General features: G+C 38.8%; 1 protein-coding gene across 1 annotated transcript in view; it reads right to left on the reverse strand.

Moving 5' to 3' along the window:
- The window catches only part of BANK1 (B cell scaffold protein with ankyrin repeats 1), a 132,571-nt gene extending 117,726 nt beyond the window's left edge, over window positions 1-14,845 (reverse strand). The window contains 1 exon segment of the mRNA XM_031066471.1: window positions 14,779-14,845. Within this exon segment, the coding sequence (XP_030922331.1) occupies window positions 14,779-14,791 (13 nt within the window). The 5' untranslated portion in view covers window positions 14,792-14,845.
- Between the last annotated feature and the right edge of the window lie 555 nt (window positions 14,846-15,400).

Here is a 15,400-nt window from a genome sequence, read left to right on the forward strand (position 1 = left end):
AATGAGAAAGGGGTTTTATGATGTTTATTGAAGGCTCAACTGCATTTCTTCTTAACTATATTGATTTTTACACATAAGAAAGAAAGCTTTATTTGTGTAACAAAGGGGGAGTGAAATATATCTAACACCACACTTGATGGAATAAAGGCTCTGCAGCACACATCTCATAAAGCTCTAATGCAATATGCTCCCCCTATTTAATTTGTCTTTTCTATCTATATACAGAGGGAAGAGCCACGCTGTTGAGCAAGGCTTTTCATACTGCAGTTTGCTGCAATGTTTATTGAAGCAAGCAGCAAGTGCTATTAAGTTACCCCTGGGAAACCAATCGTGGGTATGGTTTGAATTATAAGCTTGCAATTCTTTTTTCTCAACATCGATCTGCCTTCTGTATTAAGAGTGCCCCAAAATGTATTAAAAGGTGAAATATTATATTTTGAAATGCTTTCCTGAATTGAAATGTGGAGTCAAAGTTGACCCTACAAATAGCTACAATGTCCCCTATCAAAAATCCACTCTATGTACTAGTGGCTTTTTCCTTCACAGATTCTACTCAGATGCATACACAGACACCTTGCTTGAAAATTAAAGTCCACCAAAACTCTGCCTTTAGAACAGTATTATTTTTATCTGAAACAAAAAACCAATCAAGTCTAGATTTACTGCAACACTCCCCAGTACTGAATATACAGTAACAATGCTCAACTTTTCAGCCAGTTTTTTCCCCTTCATTATTTCCATCTCTTAATGAATAATTATTTGAATTTACTGCACTTGAAATATAATGTAAGTTGAGAATAGTTTTGTTCCCTTGAAAGTTAATGTATTAGAAACTATCATATCCTGACAAAATTAAGCTGTGCTTCATCTGCTCCTACTTGGAAACTGACTCAAAGGTAGAAATAAAATTTATTATTAGTTCAGCAACAAGAAACATTACGAGAATTTTTCTTCTGACAAGTAAAACTCTTCTCTAGTTACTGATGCATGGTTGCCCAAGAAAGCACATCTCAGGTCATCTGAAGGCCTCTTTGAGAAAACCTGCTAGATACTGTGAGACTTCTGTGACCAAGAAGGAATCAAGAACTTGTGTATATAAGGCAAAAGAACATGTCTTTTATGGCAAGAATTATAAGATATAGTAGAGTGAAAAAAGTACAAATATATTAGAGAGTTAAAGGAAATCTCAAGGACACTGCAATGCACCAAACACACCAGGAAGGCAAAAGAAACAAATGGAAAATTGGGGTCTATTAGCTGCTCTTTAACAGATATCTCAGTTTATGAACTTTGCAGTCTGTAAAAGATAATTTCTGTGTGTTTAGAAATAATCAAGAAGCACTTGTTAATGCTCATCTTTGAGAATGACACTGCACAGGTGTCAATTCACTCCCTATCTTTTAAAAGGCCTTTTAGGTTTGTAGGAGTTTGTAAACGTTTGTAGGCAAAATGCTTTAATTCTAGATATCTTTGACCTGCATTTTACTACAGTTGTTTCCATAATTCAGCACTAACAGACTTTGTTTGACTTAAATAAGGCTGATTACAGTTAGGAGAGGATTTAAAAATTGGCTCTACAGTCCCACTACCTTAAGACATTCTGGTGAAAAAAAGTTAGGTTTGAACATCAGCTTTTACCCAAGTTTTAATGGAAAGATGCATCACCATATTTCTCAGGGTTGTCCAGAGCCTTTTCCAGCTAGGGTACTGGAACCTAACAATGGAATTCCCTGCTGTTCACTCAGCTGCCCATGAAACCCTATAACCATGTATCAAGCCTGCCACAGTCAGCCCCAACAAAAATGTAATGCAAGCCTGTTTACAAACCTCACCTCAGTCCCATCAGCCTTTGACACCTCTGTGAAGAAAACAACCTCTCAAGTTGTTCTCCACCCTTATGTTGAGAAAGGACAGGATCAACTGCTAGACAAAGCAAAGTTTGTCCCTTTTATTTCTTCCTGTCACAGATGTCCTCACTTGGGGAATGGAAGGTTGTTTGATTTTTTTTAAATATCAGTCTTAAAAGGAAAGAAATGTATGAACTCTGTCAATATGCAATGAACTACTGTCCATCAGCAAAAATTTGTAAAATAAGTACAGTAGTTAACTATCTCAAAGGAGAAGTGGAAAGACACTGCAGCTCTTGCTCACTTTCTCATAATACATGGATGAAAAATCTGCACAACATAAGTGATATGGAATGACATCCACTGCATCTTTAATTCTTTTGTGAATAGCAGACTACACTCTCAAGGATTATCATGAGTATCTTTTCGTGATAAGAACTCACACAAAAATAAGCAGTATTTTTTTTCCAGGCAATCATATTTGCCAGGATATAGCTATTCAAGATTTTACAAGTTGACTGCACTCACCTACTTCACCCCGTAGGATGAAACTATGGATATAGTCATGACGGTCATGACATAATGAAAAAAAAAATGGAGCATGAGAAATCTCAGGAAGCATAAAATAACCCAGACTCTCCTCTTTGCTCAGAGATTTCAAAAACTTTTAATCTCAAGAAGATTCATTTCCATCTGGGCTGTATGTGGGATGAGAATGACAAGCATACATACTACTTCAAATAAGACCTTAGAATCTAAATATTTTTGGTCTCTTGGCCCCTTTGCAATCTTTTGACAAAGATTCAACCATATCTTCACACTGCTTGCCCTGATCACTAACAGTGGTATGATAAAAACTGGAAGAAGCTTCGCTAGCACTTCAAACAACCCCTGCAACCTAGCATTCAGAAACAAAATGAGAACATTTAATTCAGCACTAATGAGTGGCCTTAGCATAACAAACTGCCCCTCACCCATCCAGAAGGCATTGATTTTCCCAGCCAGCACACTTCTCACACATCCAGTAAATGTGTCTCAAAATGCAACTCCAGCCCTTGGTTTCTGGAATTCTGCAAGGCAAATCCCCTGAAGCAATCCAAAATGCATTCACTGCAGGAAGGACAGCAGAAAGCACTTTAGAACTGCTTGCAGATAATGGAAAACACTTTCAAAGCAGTTCATGTTGCTTCTCTGAGGTGTTCCAGTAAAGGAAATGAAAATTATAAGAGCCACTTGTAAACTTTAGAGTGAGATCACAAAGTCACAAAATTGCTGCAGTGCTGCAGTACACCTGTTTCAATTAAAGCAATTATCCTAAAACAAAGGACATTCCTGCCTTCACTGTATCAGCCAGCAGTGGCTGCACTTCTTTTCTCAAATGCCTATTTAACTAGCATATAACAAGAACGTTTTCATCTTTTATGTACCTTCTGCTGGTAATTGCTAAATTGTAAGTGAAAACAAATACTTGCTCTATCTGTATGAAGTCAAGCCTCATGACTTCATCCTCCTTCTTACTAAGCTTAGCGAGGTCTGGACTGGGCAAAATTAGGTTCTACAGAGAGGAAAAAAATGTTTGTACAAATGGCATCAATTTACCCTTGATCTAGTTGGTTTTCCCTATAAAGAAAATTATTGATCTTCCCTATGATAACAATGGGAAAACAGAACCAAAAAATTTCTGAGGTGTCCTTCCACAGCACCAACCTAGCAGGTAGACCAGAAAGATTCCTGACTATCAAACATGACAAAGCTAATGCTATGCCCAAAAAGCTGTTTCCCATCAAGCAATATGGCCTTATTTCTTGGTTTAGGCCTTTCTCTCTGATCTGTCCTATGAATCCTTTCAGCTGAATACCTACTGATGGACACAGGCTCTTGCTTCTAATGAACAAGGCTAAACACAAACATGGCATAGAGAAGACAGAAAGCATTTCTCTATTTCAAGGTAGACCTGCTCCTCTATCACAATTGCAAAGAGGTAAAATCTGTCATTACAGTCACTTCTTGGAGAGCAAATTGCACCTTCAGTAGATTTTAGCACAAAACAATCAGGTAATTCAGAAATGATTTAGACATGAACAAATAATGAAAAGAAATATACCATAATGACAGCACAAAGAGCTGGAGTAATATGCTGCTCTTTTATGATTGCCGTGGAACAAGTCCTTAAGGTCACATGAAAACCTGAACAAGTCTTTAAAGTCACAGGAAAACCTGAGGAAGCTGTATGAAGTTTGCACTACCAGATGTAACCACCACTTGAAGATTTCCCTTATAGTATAACTATGGTTTTATAAACATTAAATATTTAAAAACCCTTAATTTCAAAGTGTCCTGTTAGGGCACACCAAAGCATCCTCTTTATGTGAATTTTTTTTAAATTACCAGAGTTTCTCTTATCAGGATGCCTTTAGATGTTCGCATCCTGACATAGTGCAGGCAGTTTTGGATTTATTATCACATTTAAACTCTATTGACTTAAATTCAATGTCTTGGCTTTTTCTTTTGCCTTCTCTTGCCTTTTTTTATCTGCCCCCCTTTGATTCCATTGTTACTTCCCTTTCTCACAAATTCTTAACTTTAATTTCTTCAAAATAAGAAACAAAGAATGGAATACATGTTCAGCAGATACTATTTAGGGAAAACATTTTTGTAATTCAGTACGTTTACCTCTATCACAAGAGAATATATTTCAGAAAATAGTGCTTCCACAAAAAAAAAAAAAAAACAAAAAAAAACAAAACAAAAAAAAACAAAAAAAAAACAAAACAAAAAAAAAAAAAAACAAAAACAAAACCACACTGATCTTGCAAGAAATAAAATTTTGGGTAAGTTGCTGTGATTCCAACAGCTATGGTCTGGGAAGGTCACACCATGGCAACTGATGTACAAAACAAGAAAGTGTCCTACACATTAAGTAGTCTAATTTGTATGCCAGGGACTTGACAGACACTGATCACCAGGCAATGTTTATCAATAAATAGAACCATTTACTGCAATTTGGGCTCAGATTTGTGTTCCCTGAATTTGTAATGTGATTAAATACACTGAATTAACCGTAGGTGACATCCCAACTACTCCTAAATTACAGATGACCATTGACACGAGAAAATCTGTAGAAATCTGGCTGCACTCTCAGAGCAGTCATAGAATGGTTTGGATTGGAAAGGGCCCTTTAAGACCATCTCATTTCTAGCCCCTGCCCAAGGGTCCTTTCCCATGGGCAGGGACACCTTCCACTAGACCAGGTTGTTCAAGGGCCCATCCAACCTGGCTGGCAATCTTTCCTTTTATGGGGCATCAACAGCTTCTCCAGGCAACCTGTTCCAGCATATCATCCACACTTACTGGGTTTCTAAAACTACTGCTTCCTTTGCCACAAGTCAGAGTACTGAGAGAGGGCTTCTGAGATCTCACAAATTAGATGGCTTCATCTTCTCCTGCCTTTGCAATCTGATTATAAATCCATATTTTAATGCAACTCATTTACTTGAGCATTCATCCAGAAATTCAAGTTAATGTGATAAGCAGGTTTTTTTGATGTATAACATGTCTGAGTTATGAGGCTGTAGAAGAAATTGTCCTCCAGTTTAAGCTCTTTCTGACAAATACATGACAGTCACTAAAAACACCCAAACACTAACAACAGAACAACTCAAGACAAATATCCCATCAGTGGTGGACAAGCACTTTATATTTGTTTTGAACTTTTTAACAGCATTCATGCTAATGTTGCACACAGAAGGAAGTAAATGAAGTAGAAAATCATTACATAAATGTGCAACTTCAAAAAAAATGAGCAATGACAGAGCTAACAGTGAGTTAAAAACCAAGCTAAATAAAACACTCAGGAACAAATTCAGTTGAAGGCTGACTTCTCTATATTAAACCCATCTCTGCTTCCTCTCTACTGCCTTAAGACAGATTCTACATAAGAAACTACTATATAATAAACTACTTGTTTCTATATAAGAAACTACTTGTATTTCTGTCTGTCAGATAAAGCAAACAGCTTAGTTAAATGAATGCCCACCTGCCTTCACAAATTTAACCACGTACCTGCAGAATTGACTGTGATGCCCAAATGCATGTTGCAACTTGCACAACATCCAAAACACATTTTTCCAATAAGAATATGTCCTCAGTATTGGTTTAACACACACAATTACCTTCCCCCGCCCCGCAAAACAAATTCTCAAAATTATTACTGGTCCTAAAATAAGAACAAATTGGAGAGTTTCCTGGGTAACAATTTTGGGTCCTCCTCCACTGAGAAGACCTTGCAGAAAGATTTTGTATAACTACTACTGCTTTACACCACAAAGATGCTTCCTGGAAATAAACCAATTCTCTATGTTAAGGTTCTTGCAAACAGATTTACCATACAATACATACATACCTACCCTACATTGCAGTAGAGCCTCACTGTGGGATAGAAACAGGAAAATTATGTCTACACAATTATGTACACTGGAAGAAAAGTATCTCACTGGTACTTCCACCTTTTCAAGCACACTATCATCCATTTCTAGTTCTAAAGGTACAGAAAAGAAAGTGAAAACAAATCTGTCCTGAACTGTTTTTGACACCAAATTAAACCTTATCCCACTACAGTCAGAGAACCTGTGTAGTTCAAATACAGTAAAACGCCGAAGCTTGAGGTAGCCAGGCCAGGACCAAAGAATTATGAAGCATCCTGCTTTTTACATCATCAAGTCCGTTGTTGTTTGACCAAATCTGTATAACTACATTTTTACTTTCCTCTTGAGCATTCAGAAAACAGAAAAAGATAAAAATTCAACAGGTGCATGCCATGATAGGTCTATCACCATGGTCATTGTACTTGTATTTCATTAGTGTCTAATGTAAGACTCCTCAGGATCCCGCAGTTTAACACACTACCAAGTGCCAGCTGCTCAGCAATAACCACTTGCACATTTGGTAAAGGTATGAAAAACAATGTGCAGTTTTAATTTTCCTCCTCTGGAGTTTATTCTGCCTGTTCCATTTTCCATTTACTGCAGATTAACGTTGTAACTGCACAAACATCTCAAATGTTCAGAATCACCCCTCACACGCACTGCCTGCAAAGGCCATAGGACCAGACCAGAGCAAGTCTAAAACAATCTCTGTTCAATGTACCTCGCACAGATCTCAGGCCTCACTGCTGAGCCCTGCACATCCTGTTTAGCAGGGAACACCACATACCAACATGGAAGTAGCCTTGCAGCATTAGGAAACAAATTTCTTAGAGTGCTCCCTGCCCACACCCACTCAGTGCTAGAGCATACTAACATGAGCATGAAGCTGAGCTCCCACTCTCCGAGGCACACTTGTGCCAAAGCAAGTGCCTCAGGAGACACCTGAGCATAGCAACTTCTACTGAATCTATAGCTGGTACAGACTGCAGTATGCTCCTGTAGAGTTTAATGCCCTTGCAGGTACCAGGCCCGGCTAATCAGGATCACGACAAAATGAAACATTTCTTAAATTAAATTCTCATTATGATATCAAAATTCAGTGATCCAGATTTCAGCAATATACCAAGAAGAGAAATATCCACAAACAAAACAATATGTTCAGGAGTCAATTTCAAAAATTGACAGAGCTTACACCTCTTGAGAGACTTCTCATCCTTCTGATCTTTCAGTAAGAAATAAATACCTATAAAAGTGGAGGAACTTAAGTTTGGAAACACTCCTCTAAAGATTTCTACTACTTTGATAAAGACTTAGATTCTAAACTATCATTTATCCAGTACTGGATTGGTTTTTTGTTACACAATAGTGAAAACTTTTTCACTCATTAAGCAAAACAGATTGTTTAGGGGAGAGCATGGACATTTGGAAATTCACATGTGGCATAATTGTGGTGAGAAATAAAATAGCATAATTGACTTCTGTAATATTTAAAGTATTTTAGGTTAATATTCAACCCTTGATTTCTGATAAAAAGGACTAACTTTTCACAGAAATCTCCAATATGTTACAGCCAATGAACGAGTTGTCACAGTTTGAAAGGATAGTTCTGCTTTTTAACTGTATTATTTAAGGCATGGTTGTGTTCAAAATGAATGTTATTTATTATTATACATATCATTCAAAATGAGCATGGACTTAACAGCATGTGGGAGTACAAAAACTATGGCATACACTATATATTTACCAGCTAAGATACAGAAATATGGCTTGCCATTTTAATGAATTCTATAAGCATCAGTGTTGAAATACAGGCTGTAAGTTTGCCAAACGAAACATAATTGTTTTTAAACTCTTAGAAAACCAGCTGACAATAGCTTGGCAAGAACACTAGCAGAAAATTAAAACAAAACTGTCCTGAATGTGCCCTTTAAGCAGAAAATTCTTCTGTTTCCAAACTGCTAAATGTAGGATCTGGCCTAAACTTTCACTGAAAATACATTTTCCCCCAATTCAATCATTACAGACTATTTCATTCAAGGCCAAATTAGATTTCGCCTTCTCTAAAATAGCTAGTCTTGAACAGGGAATGGAATTGATACGGGAGAGAAACATATTTGAAAGTTTCAATGATAAGATTACTGTGTTGCAAAACTAGAAAGCACGTATAACCTTAAAGTTTTGATTAAAAACACTGGCAAAATTTCCTTTGATAGTGCACAGCAACAAGGCTTTGTTGATTAAATAGAGCTATTCTGAGACACACTAGGCTGGGGAATTAGCATTCCATGTTTAGAGGTAGGAAGCCTACAGCAACTAGAGACTCAGTGAAATATCTACAAATAGACATCTCAGGGGGGTGGAGGAATAAAGGTATATTGAGTTTTGTGCATTTTTATTAGATTTTCCAGATACTATGGAACATCCTTTCCAAGCAAGACTACTTCTATTATTTGATTAAATCTTTATAAAGTTTTCTCATAATACCAGCCTACCTTTAAAAAATACTGTTTAAAAGATTCAGATGAATTTGAAATGCAAAGTACCTTTAGGTACTTCAAGTAAGATTAAGCTGCTAAAGGTTACTTTCTGGACAGAGCTAGAATCATTTAGACTCTCATAAAGATGTTGGGATTCTATCAGGCTTAATTGAAGGCCTTGCTTTTGTCAGGAAAATCCACAAATGCCAGAGGTCTATGGCCAAAAAGGAGACAGAAGAGTCCTGCAATTTTATTTGAATAAACAAATAAAGGGAGAGATTCCACTGAGGCACATGCACACGGGGTTTTCTCTCTCAAGGTTTTGGAGGCCACAGCCTCCTTTGATCCTAAACTCCCAGCCACATGGTGCCCTCTTCCCTTCCCCACTGGCTGAGGCACTAGGAAGGTACAGCCCTCCCAAACCACCTACCACATATCCCCCCTTGAACCTACTACTTTAGCCCAGAGTTCAGAAACTCAGGCTTGTGCAGATCCTTGTCTGTTTCAGAGGCCAAGCTGCCTGGACTCTGCACCAACCTGCAGCCCAGAGTCAGTAGAGACATTAAGACCCATTTCAAAGATGTTAAACACCCTGCGCTTTTTCCCATTGGGGGTTGTAAAAACTGTTCCATTATCCTTGCCGGTACCTTTATCTTTCCTTCATTCCTTATTTCATATCCTTTGTATCCCTGAGATGCCTTTCTAACCAACTCCTGGAAGGGCTGACTTAGCCTCCTCTCCAGCCTCTGCTGCATGTGGGCTCTCACCCTTCCTCAGTTTGAAGGAAACTTGAACGGAGACTATAACTCACATGAATTGTTTATTACAGTTCCCTCAAACAAGAGGCAGTTGAAAAATAATGATCCAATAGTCATTTTTCAGAGGTCTTTTTTTCCCTCTTAAAATGCTCCTCTAAACTGAGTTTACAATAGGAACAAGCTGTTCTAGGCAGACACAGTCTGCTTGTACAACATGAGATACACTGGCCACCTTCTTGGAAGTTTTTATACATCAGCCCAAGCACACAATCCTGGCCACCACCACACAGTCACAACTGAACTACAGGAATGCTGCTGCAAACATTGCAAAAGAATCTTACTAATAAATTACCTTAGGAAAATAATTTCTTCTTAAAGGGCTTTATACTGAATACTGCATATTTACTAGTTTCCCACAGCATTTCTTATTTTTAAAGGCAACCTAATCAAACTCAGAAGATATCTGGTTTCTGCTGTTAATATGGTTTTGTTCATTTAAGCAACTTATTTCTGTCACCATGCATATTATAATTTAACAAAAAGCAAGTGCACAAGTCTTTTCAATCACAAATTTTAATAAAGCAGAGGAGCACCATACTTGTGGCTTCTGATTAAAGTACTGCTTGTTTTCATTTAATGCTCACTAGCATATTAGCAATAAAATGCTTTGAAGGCTGTACTGTATTTAGCCTTTCATTTTTACAGAGGACACAGCACTGCTTAACATTAAGGCTTTTATTTTCAGTCTTCCAATGACTAAAAATTGTCCATGTTCGATTCATTCCAGGCATACTATAATTTTTTCTTTCATCTATTTAAACTGTAAATGTTTCACAAATAAATGAAAATCATGAAAAACAGAAGGGTACACTATATGAAAATATGTTTAGCATATATTACCTTATTTCTTAAAAGTTTAATTCATAAATGTCATTCTATTCATTGTTCTGTTTTTCCCAAAGCTTCTAGAATTTTTTATATTTTCCACTTGAAAATAAACAATGATTACTATTTCAATTGTTCCTCTAATCTGGTATTAAAAACAAATAGACAAACGCCACTTTATACTGACTACAGTAAACAAACTTGAATTATTTATTCTTCATGATTTAACAATTGCCCTGTAGAGAGAACAACTAAAAAATTTAATATTTCTTTTGAGGTTTGGGTTTTGTATTTTTTTTTAATTGGAAGCAAGTATAACAATAAATAATGAGTGAAAATATTCTTCATTACATTACAAAACATACTTCATTACATTTTTACATGAAAATACATTGCTTTGTTTGAGAGGCACAACACATACATGTCCCCAGTGCTGAGAAATGTGGAGGATAAAGCACATCTAGACATAAATTGAACTGTATGTGACAGGGTCTCAGTCAGGTTTGGGGACAGGGGGTTGTTTATCTTTTAGTCTGACATTATTTCTTGTAAGGAAACTCTTTTATGCATCTCTAGAGAAGGGGATCTAGGATTAGCTCTTAGATCCAGCTGCTCTATTCAGATTCACCTTAACTTGGTGTCAGGGCAAAACTCTGACAACCAGGAAAGCCTCCTTTCTGATGTTGGTTTCTCCAGAAAGGAAACCCAAAGATGCAGGGCTGGACAGAAGCTGTGGTATGCTCCAACAGAAAGACCAGACACAGCCATATATTTTTTTCAGCCATACATTTTTTTTCAGCTATGAAGACCTGCAAGATTAAGTAACTCACTTGAGATGAGTTTACCAGTAGGTACAGAGAAAAAAACTATGAAACTTGACAAAGGCACTGCATTTCAGTTTCATGGTATTACACAAATTCTTTATTTCTTACACCGAAGCAACAGCAGTGAACCTTAGCCACAGACAGCAGCTATTTATAAACACCTGTGTAAAGTTTCAAGTCCTTTCCATCTGTTAAGCATGTGGTCCAAATGTAATGGGTGCTTTTCAAACTCAGCTGTACCTCTGCTTGAACAGCCTCAGTGTCAAACAAGTGTGGGACTCTTCTTACCTAACTGTACACAAAAGTTCACAGAAACATTGAAAAACAAAGTAATGATGGGAATGGTAAAAGCAGTTTGCTTTAACTGTCAGGCCTGTGATAGCATAAATTATCCACTGTGGCTTCATACAAAGCCTTGCTTTTTTACAATGCAGGGAGCCAATAAACACTAAGTGAACATCAATATCATTACATGAAATAGATTCCAGTTTAAATCTTGGTATTCGTGACTGCCTTCCTATCTTCCTTCATGGTGGTTTCAAAAAAATATTTTCAATACCATTCTGAAATTATTATTTTTGTTTACATTTAATAAAACATAGGGTTCTTTTTAATCACAGCTCACATTGCAGTAGTCTGATTTTGATTTATAAAAAAAGGTCAGGACAACTTTATTTTTTTAACAATAGTCAGAAATCACTGGACCTCCCTGGGGGCTGTAATTATATCAGAAACTATTGCTGCTGTTTACATTGGGGTGCTTAAGCTTGTTAGAGGATATAAAACATTCTTTATTACCTACAAGCAAAAAAAGGAGTATATAAACTAATCAAATCCTAAAAGAACCCGGGCACAAATGTTCTTTTAAGAAACTGAGATTGCTGCTTTCTTTCACCTTTATCACAACACCAGTGGTATCAGTGCTACAATTTTTCAAATGTGAGTGATCAATTGCTTCTATGCAAACTTCAGTAATTGCTGCTTGCAACAGAATGGGAGAGGATCAGCATAAGGAACACAGCTGGTTAGGATCAATTTTTGAATCTGAATGAGCATCCCAACACTTCTGAAGGCAAATTATAGCTTTGAGGTACTTCAGTTCTGGCTTCTTTGATACTCAAATTACAAATACATTATTAATAATAGTAATATTACTTAATAATTAATATTGAATATTAACATTAATATTAATATTAATATTATGATGGTATTACTGAATCTGCTTCAAAACTCCACCACTAGACCTCCTGGATTTTGAATCAAATCATTGTCTGAGAACTCTTTTTTTTCCCTAAAAGTGAAGGAGCTGAAAAATTATTTACTACTAAAAATTTAAGTGTTCCCTAATTCTTGAGAAAAACAAAAATCAAGTATTACTTATGTCTCTTCGCTGCCTAGATTCCCTCCCAGAATGCTACTTACATAAACATTGACCCAGAAACAGCTGAAGATACAGAAATGTACACTGTGTAAGTAAAGGACTCACAAGGGAAGACCTCAATGAAGATAATCACACTCCTGAATGTGTGCAGCTTTAATGGAATTTGCACAAAATTAATCCAGGTTAGAGTCCTTTGCAGAGTCCTGACAAGTAGCAAGCCTGTCTGTCCCACCAAGCATCCCAAACAGATTTTAGATTTGAGCTAGACCAGGCCTTGGACAATCCACCTGAAGCAACCTCAGTACCTCACAGATCCTGTTCCATCAGCAGAAAACAGATCTCTATGCACCTCTATACACAACAGACTTTCTGTAAAAGAAAGGTTTGAATCTGTTGCAAACCTGCAGGAGACAGGTTTGTGTGGAGGTCGCAGGTGGATGAGGCTTAGGCAGCGCAATACATGAAAAAGTGACAGAGACAAATGATGCCAGAGTAGAAGGCCAGTGCATCCTCTGCTGGCTGAGCCTACTGTTACTTGCTCCCCTGCCAATGTGTGGAACTGGCTGCGAGTAGCAGCTGCTGGGAAAGCAGCCATCCCTCTTTGGTGCTTTTACATATTTACTCAGCAATTACTCCAGCTATTTCACATCCATACTCATGATTTGACTGCCTTTATTCCCCAAGATCCAGACTCCAAACTATAAGCCCCCAGGTCATGCACAGTGGTATCCTGTCATTGATACAGAATGATCACTGAGCATACTTCTGTCATTATCAGACTGCCCTGCTGACTGCTCACATCCACAAACATCAGTTTGCCTAATAATTGGGATAGCATATGCATATTTGGAAATGCTATTAAATGTAGTTTTGCTCATAAATGCAGCTTTCTTCTTTAAAGAAGCTTGCAATACTGGATGTTGGGTCTAGACAGAAAACAAACAGTACAATAACCATACCCGTTTCACCACCAGCCTTAGGTGGAAAGCAAAACAGTACTGAGTTTTGATATTTTATCTACTACTAACTTATAAAACAGCTGGAAAAGTCACTCTGCCTTTCTTCCCTGGTGTCTTTATCTGTATAATGAGAGTAGTAGGTGAAGATGGCTTGCAAAGCTAATGTCATTACAAAGCTGCACTCGATAACTAATAACTAATGTGGTTAGTCGGATGTTTTAAAATGATACAAAATATAAAGTACTTGGTAAAAAACCTGTCTTGACATCGGAAGCAGTCATTTAAAATGATGAACCAGAACAGAAAAACAAACCATTGAGTCACCTTTGCAGACTCAGGCCCTCAGACTTCTCTTTCTTGATTCCTCATTCAGAAAATGAGGATAAAATATTGTTCCAGCTAATAAAAGAATCACAAAAATAAGCCTGAGCTCCCCGCAAGCAAGTCAGTCAAACCTCTGGTATCCTGCAACATGTCTTTCATTTCCTTTTCATTGAGTGCCCAGCTTGGCAGTCACTGGCTTGATTTAAGTGTTGCTGAGCCTTGCAAAGACACATGAAGGAAATGGGAGCCATAAATAGACAGTATTTCTGTGAATAAGGGAACATGACTGGGACACAGCAACATAGAGTCACAGGTTTCTGGTTCAGATTAAGGGCTGCCTCTGATTTACACGAGGACTTCAGAAGTAATTTGAACTTTTAATCACATTTTTCCACCAGTCAATGGGATGTGTTCCAACACTACCAAGGAAGTAACAAAATACACACTGACAATTTTGAGGCACCCAGATATTGCAATAAACACCAATAAAAGCATAAACAAGTAATTAACATTCCTGTGCCAAGTCTAGCATGGTTTTGCTGTACAATCCAGGCTGGATCCCATATGGAGAGCTGAGACACTGCAAAAGGATGATCAATTTTTAATTAACGACACAACACATGATTAGCCAATTCAGAGGAGGTACACATATAGGACCGAATTAATATTGCTCGTACAACTTTTATTCTTTAATTTCCCAGCTTCTTGGCTCTACATTACCTCCTCTTCAGCACAGCCACGTTGGTACTGTGACACCGTAAGAGATGCACCAGGGAGAGACAAGAGACTGCTTGCACTTGAGGGCCACTCTCCAGGGCAAGGTCTCCATCCCCAGCACCGCACCGGGACACAACACGCTGTGGGAACCTCCCCCCCGCCACAGCCGGCCCCGCACCGACCTGCCGGGCTCATGGCTCCGCTGCCTGCGCTGTCCGGGCACCAAAGCCCCGGCCCGAGGATTCTGTCCCGGCCCGAGGGATCTGTCCCAGTCCTGGGGCTCTGTCCCGGCCCGAGGGTTCTGTCCCCGCCCAAGGGCGCTGTCCCAATCCTAGGGCGCTGTTCCGGCCACTAAAGCCGCGGCCCGAGGGCGCTGTCCGGCCCGAGGGCGCTGTCCCAGTCCTAGGGAGCTGTCCCGCCCCCAGGGCTCTGTCTCGGCCGTGGTGCCGGGACGGAAGCTCGGGCCCCTCCGCGGCTGCTGCGGCCGCGGGGCTCCGCTGCCCCCGGGCCCCACCCATATCCTGCCCTGAACACACACACCCTCAGCCGGCATCGCCCGGGAGCCGTGGTAAGGGCCCTCTGCTGTCGAGGTGCTCGGGGTGTGGGCAGAAAACGAGGTGGGAGTCGAGCCTTTCCAGCTGTGCCAGAGTGTTGGGGTTTGGTTTTCTCTCACACTCATCCAGTGGAGAAAAGCCGCTCAGGGACGGAAGGCACCTGGGAGGTGTCCACCAGCGATCAAGTGTTCTGGTGTGGTATGATTAGCACCTCCATGATATTATGCCGCGTATTTATTTTTTGGAGTGG

The sequence above is a fragment of the Geospiza fortis genome, unplaced genomic scaffold (genome assembly GCF_000277835.1).
Source record: "Geospiza fortis unplaced genomic scaffold, GeoFor_1.0 scaffold11, whole genome shotgun sequence".
Taxonomy (NCBI): domain Eukaryota; kingdom Metazoa; phylum Chordata; class Aves; order Passeriformes; family Thraupidae; genus Geospiza; species Geospiza fortis.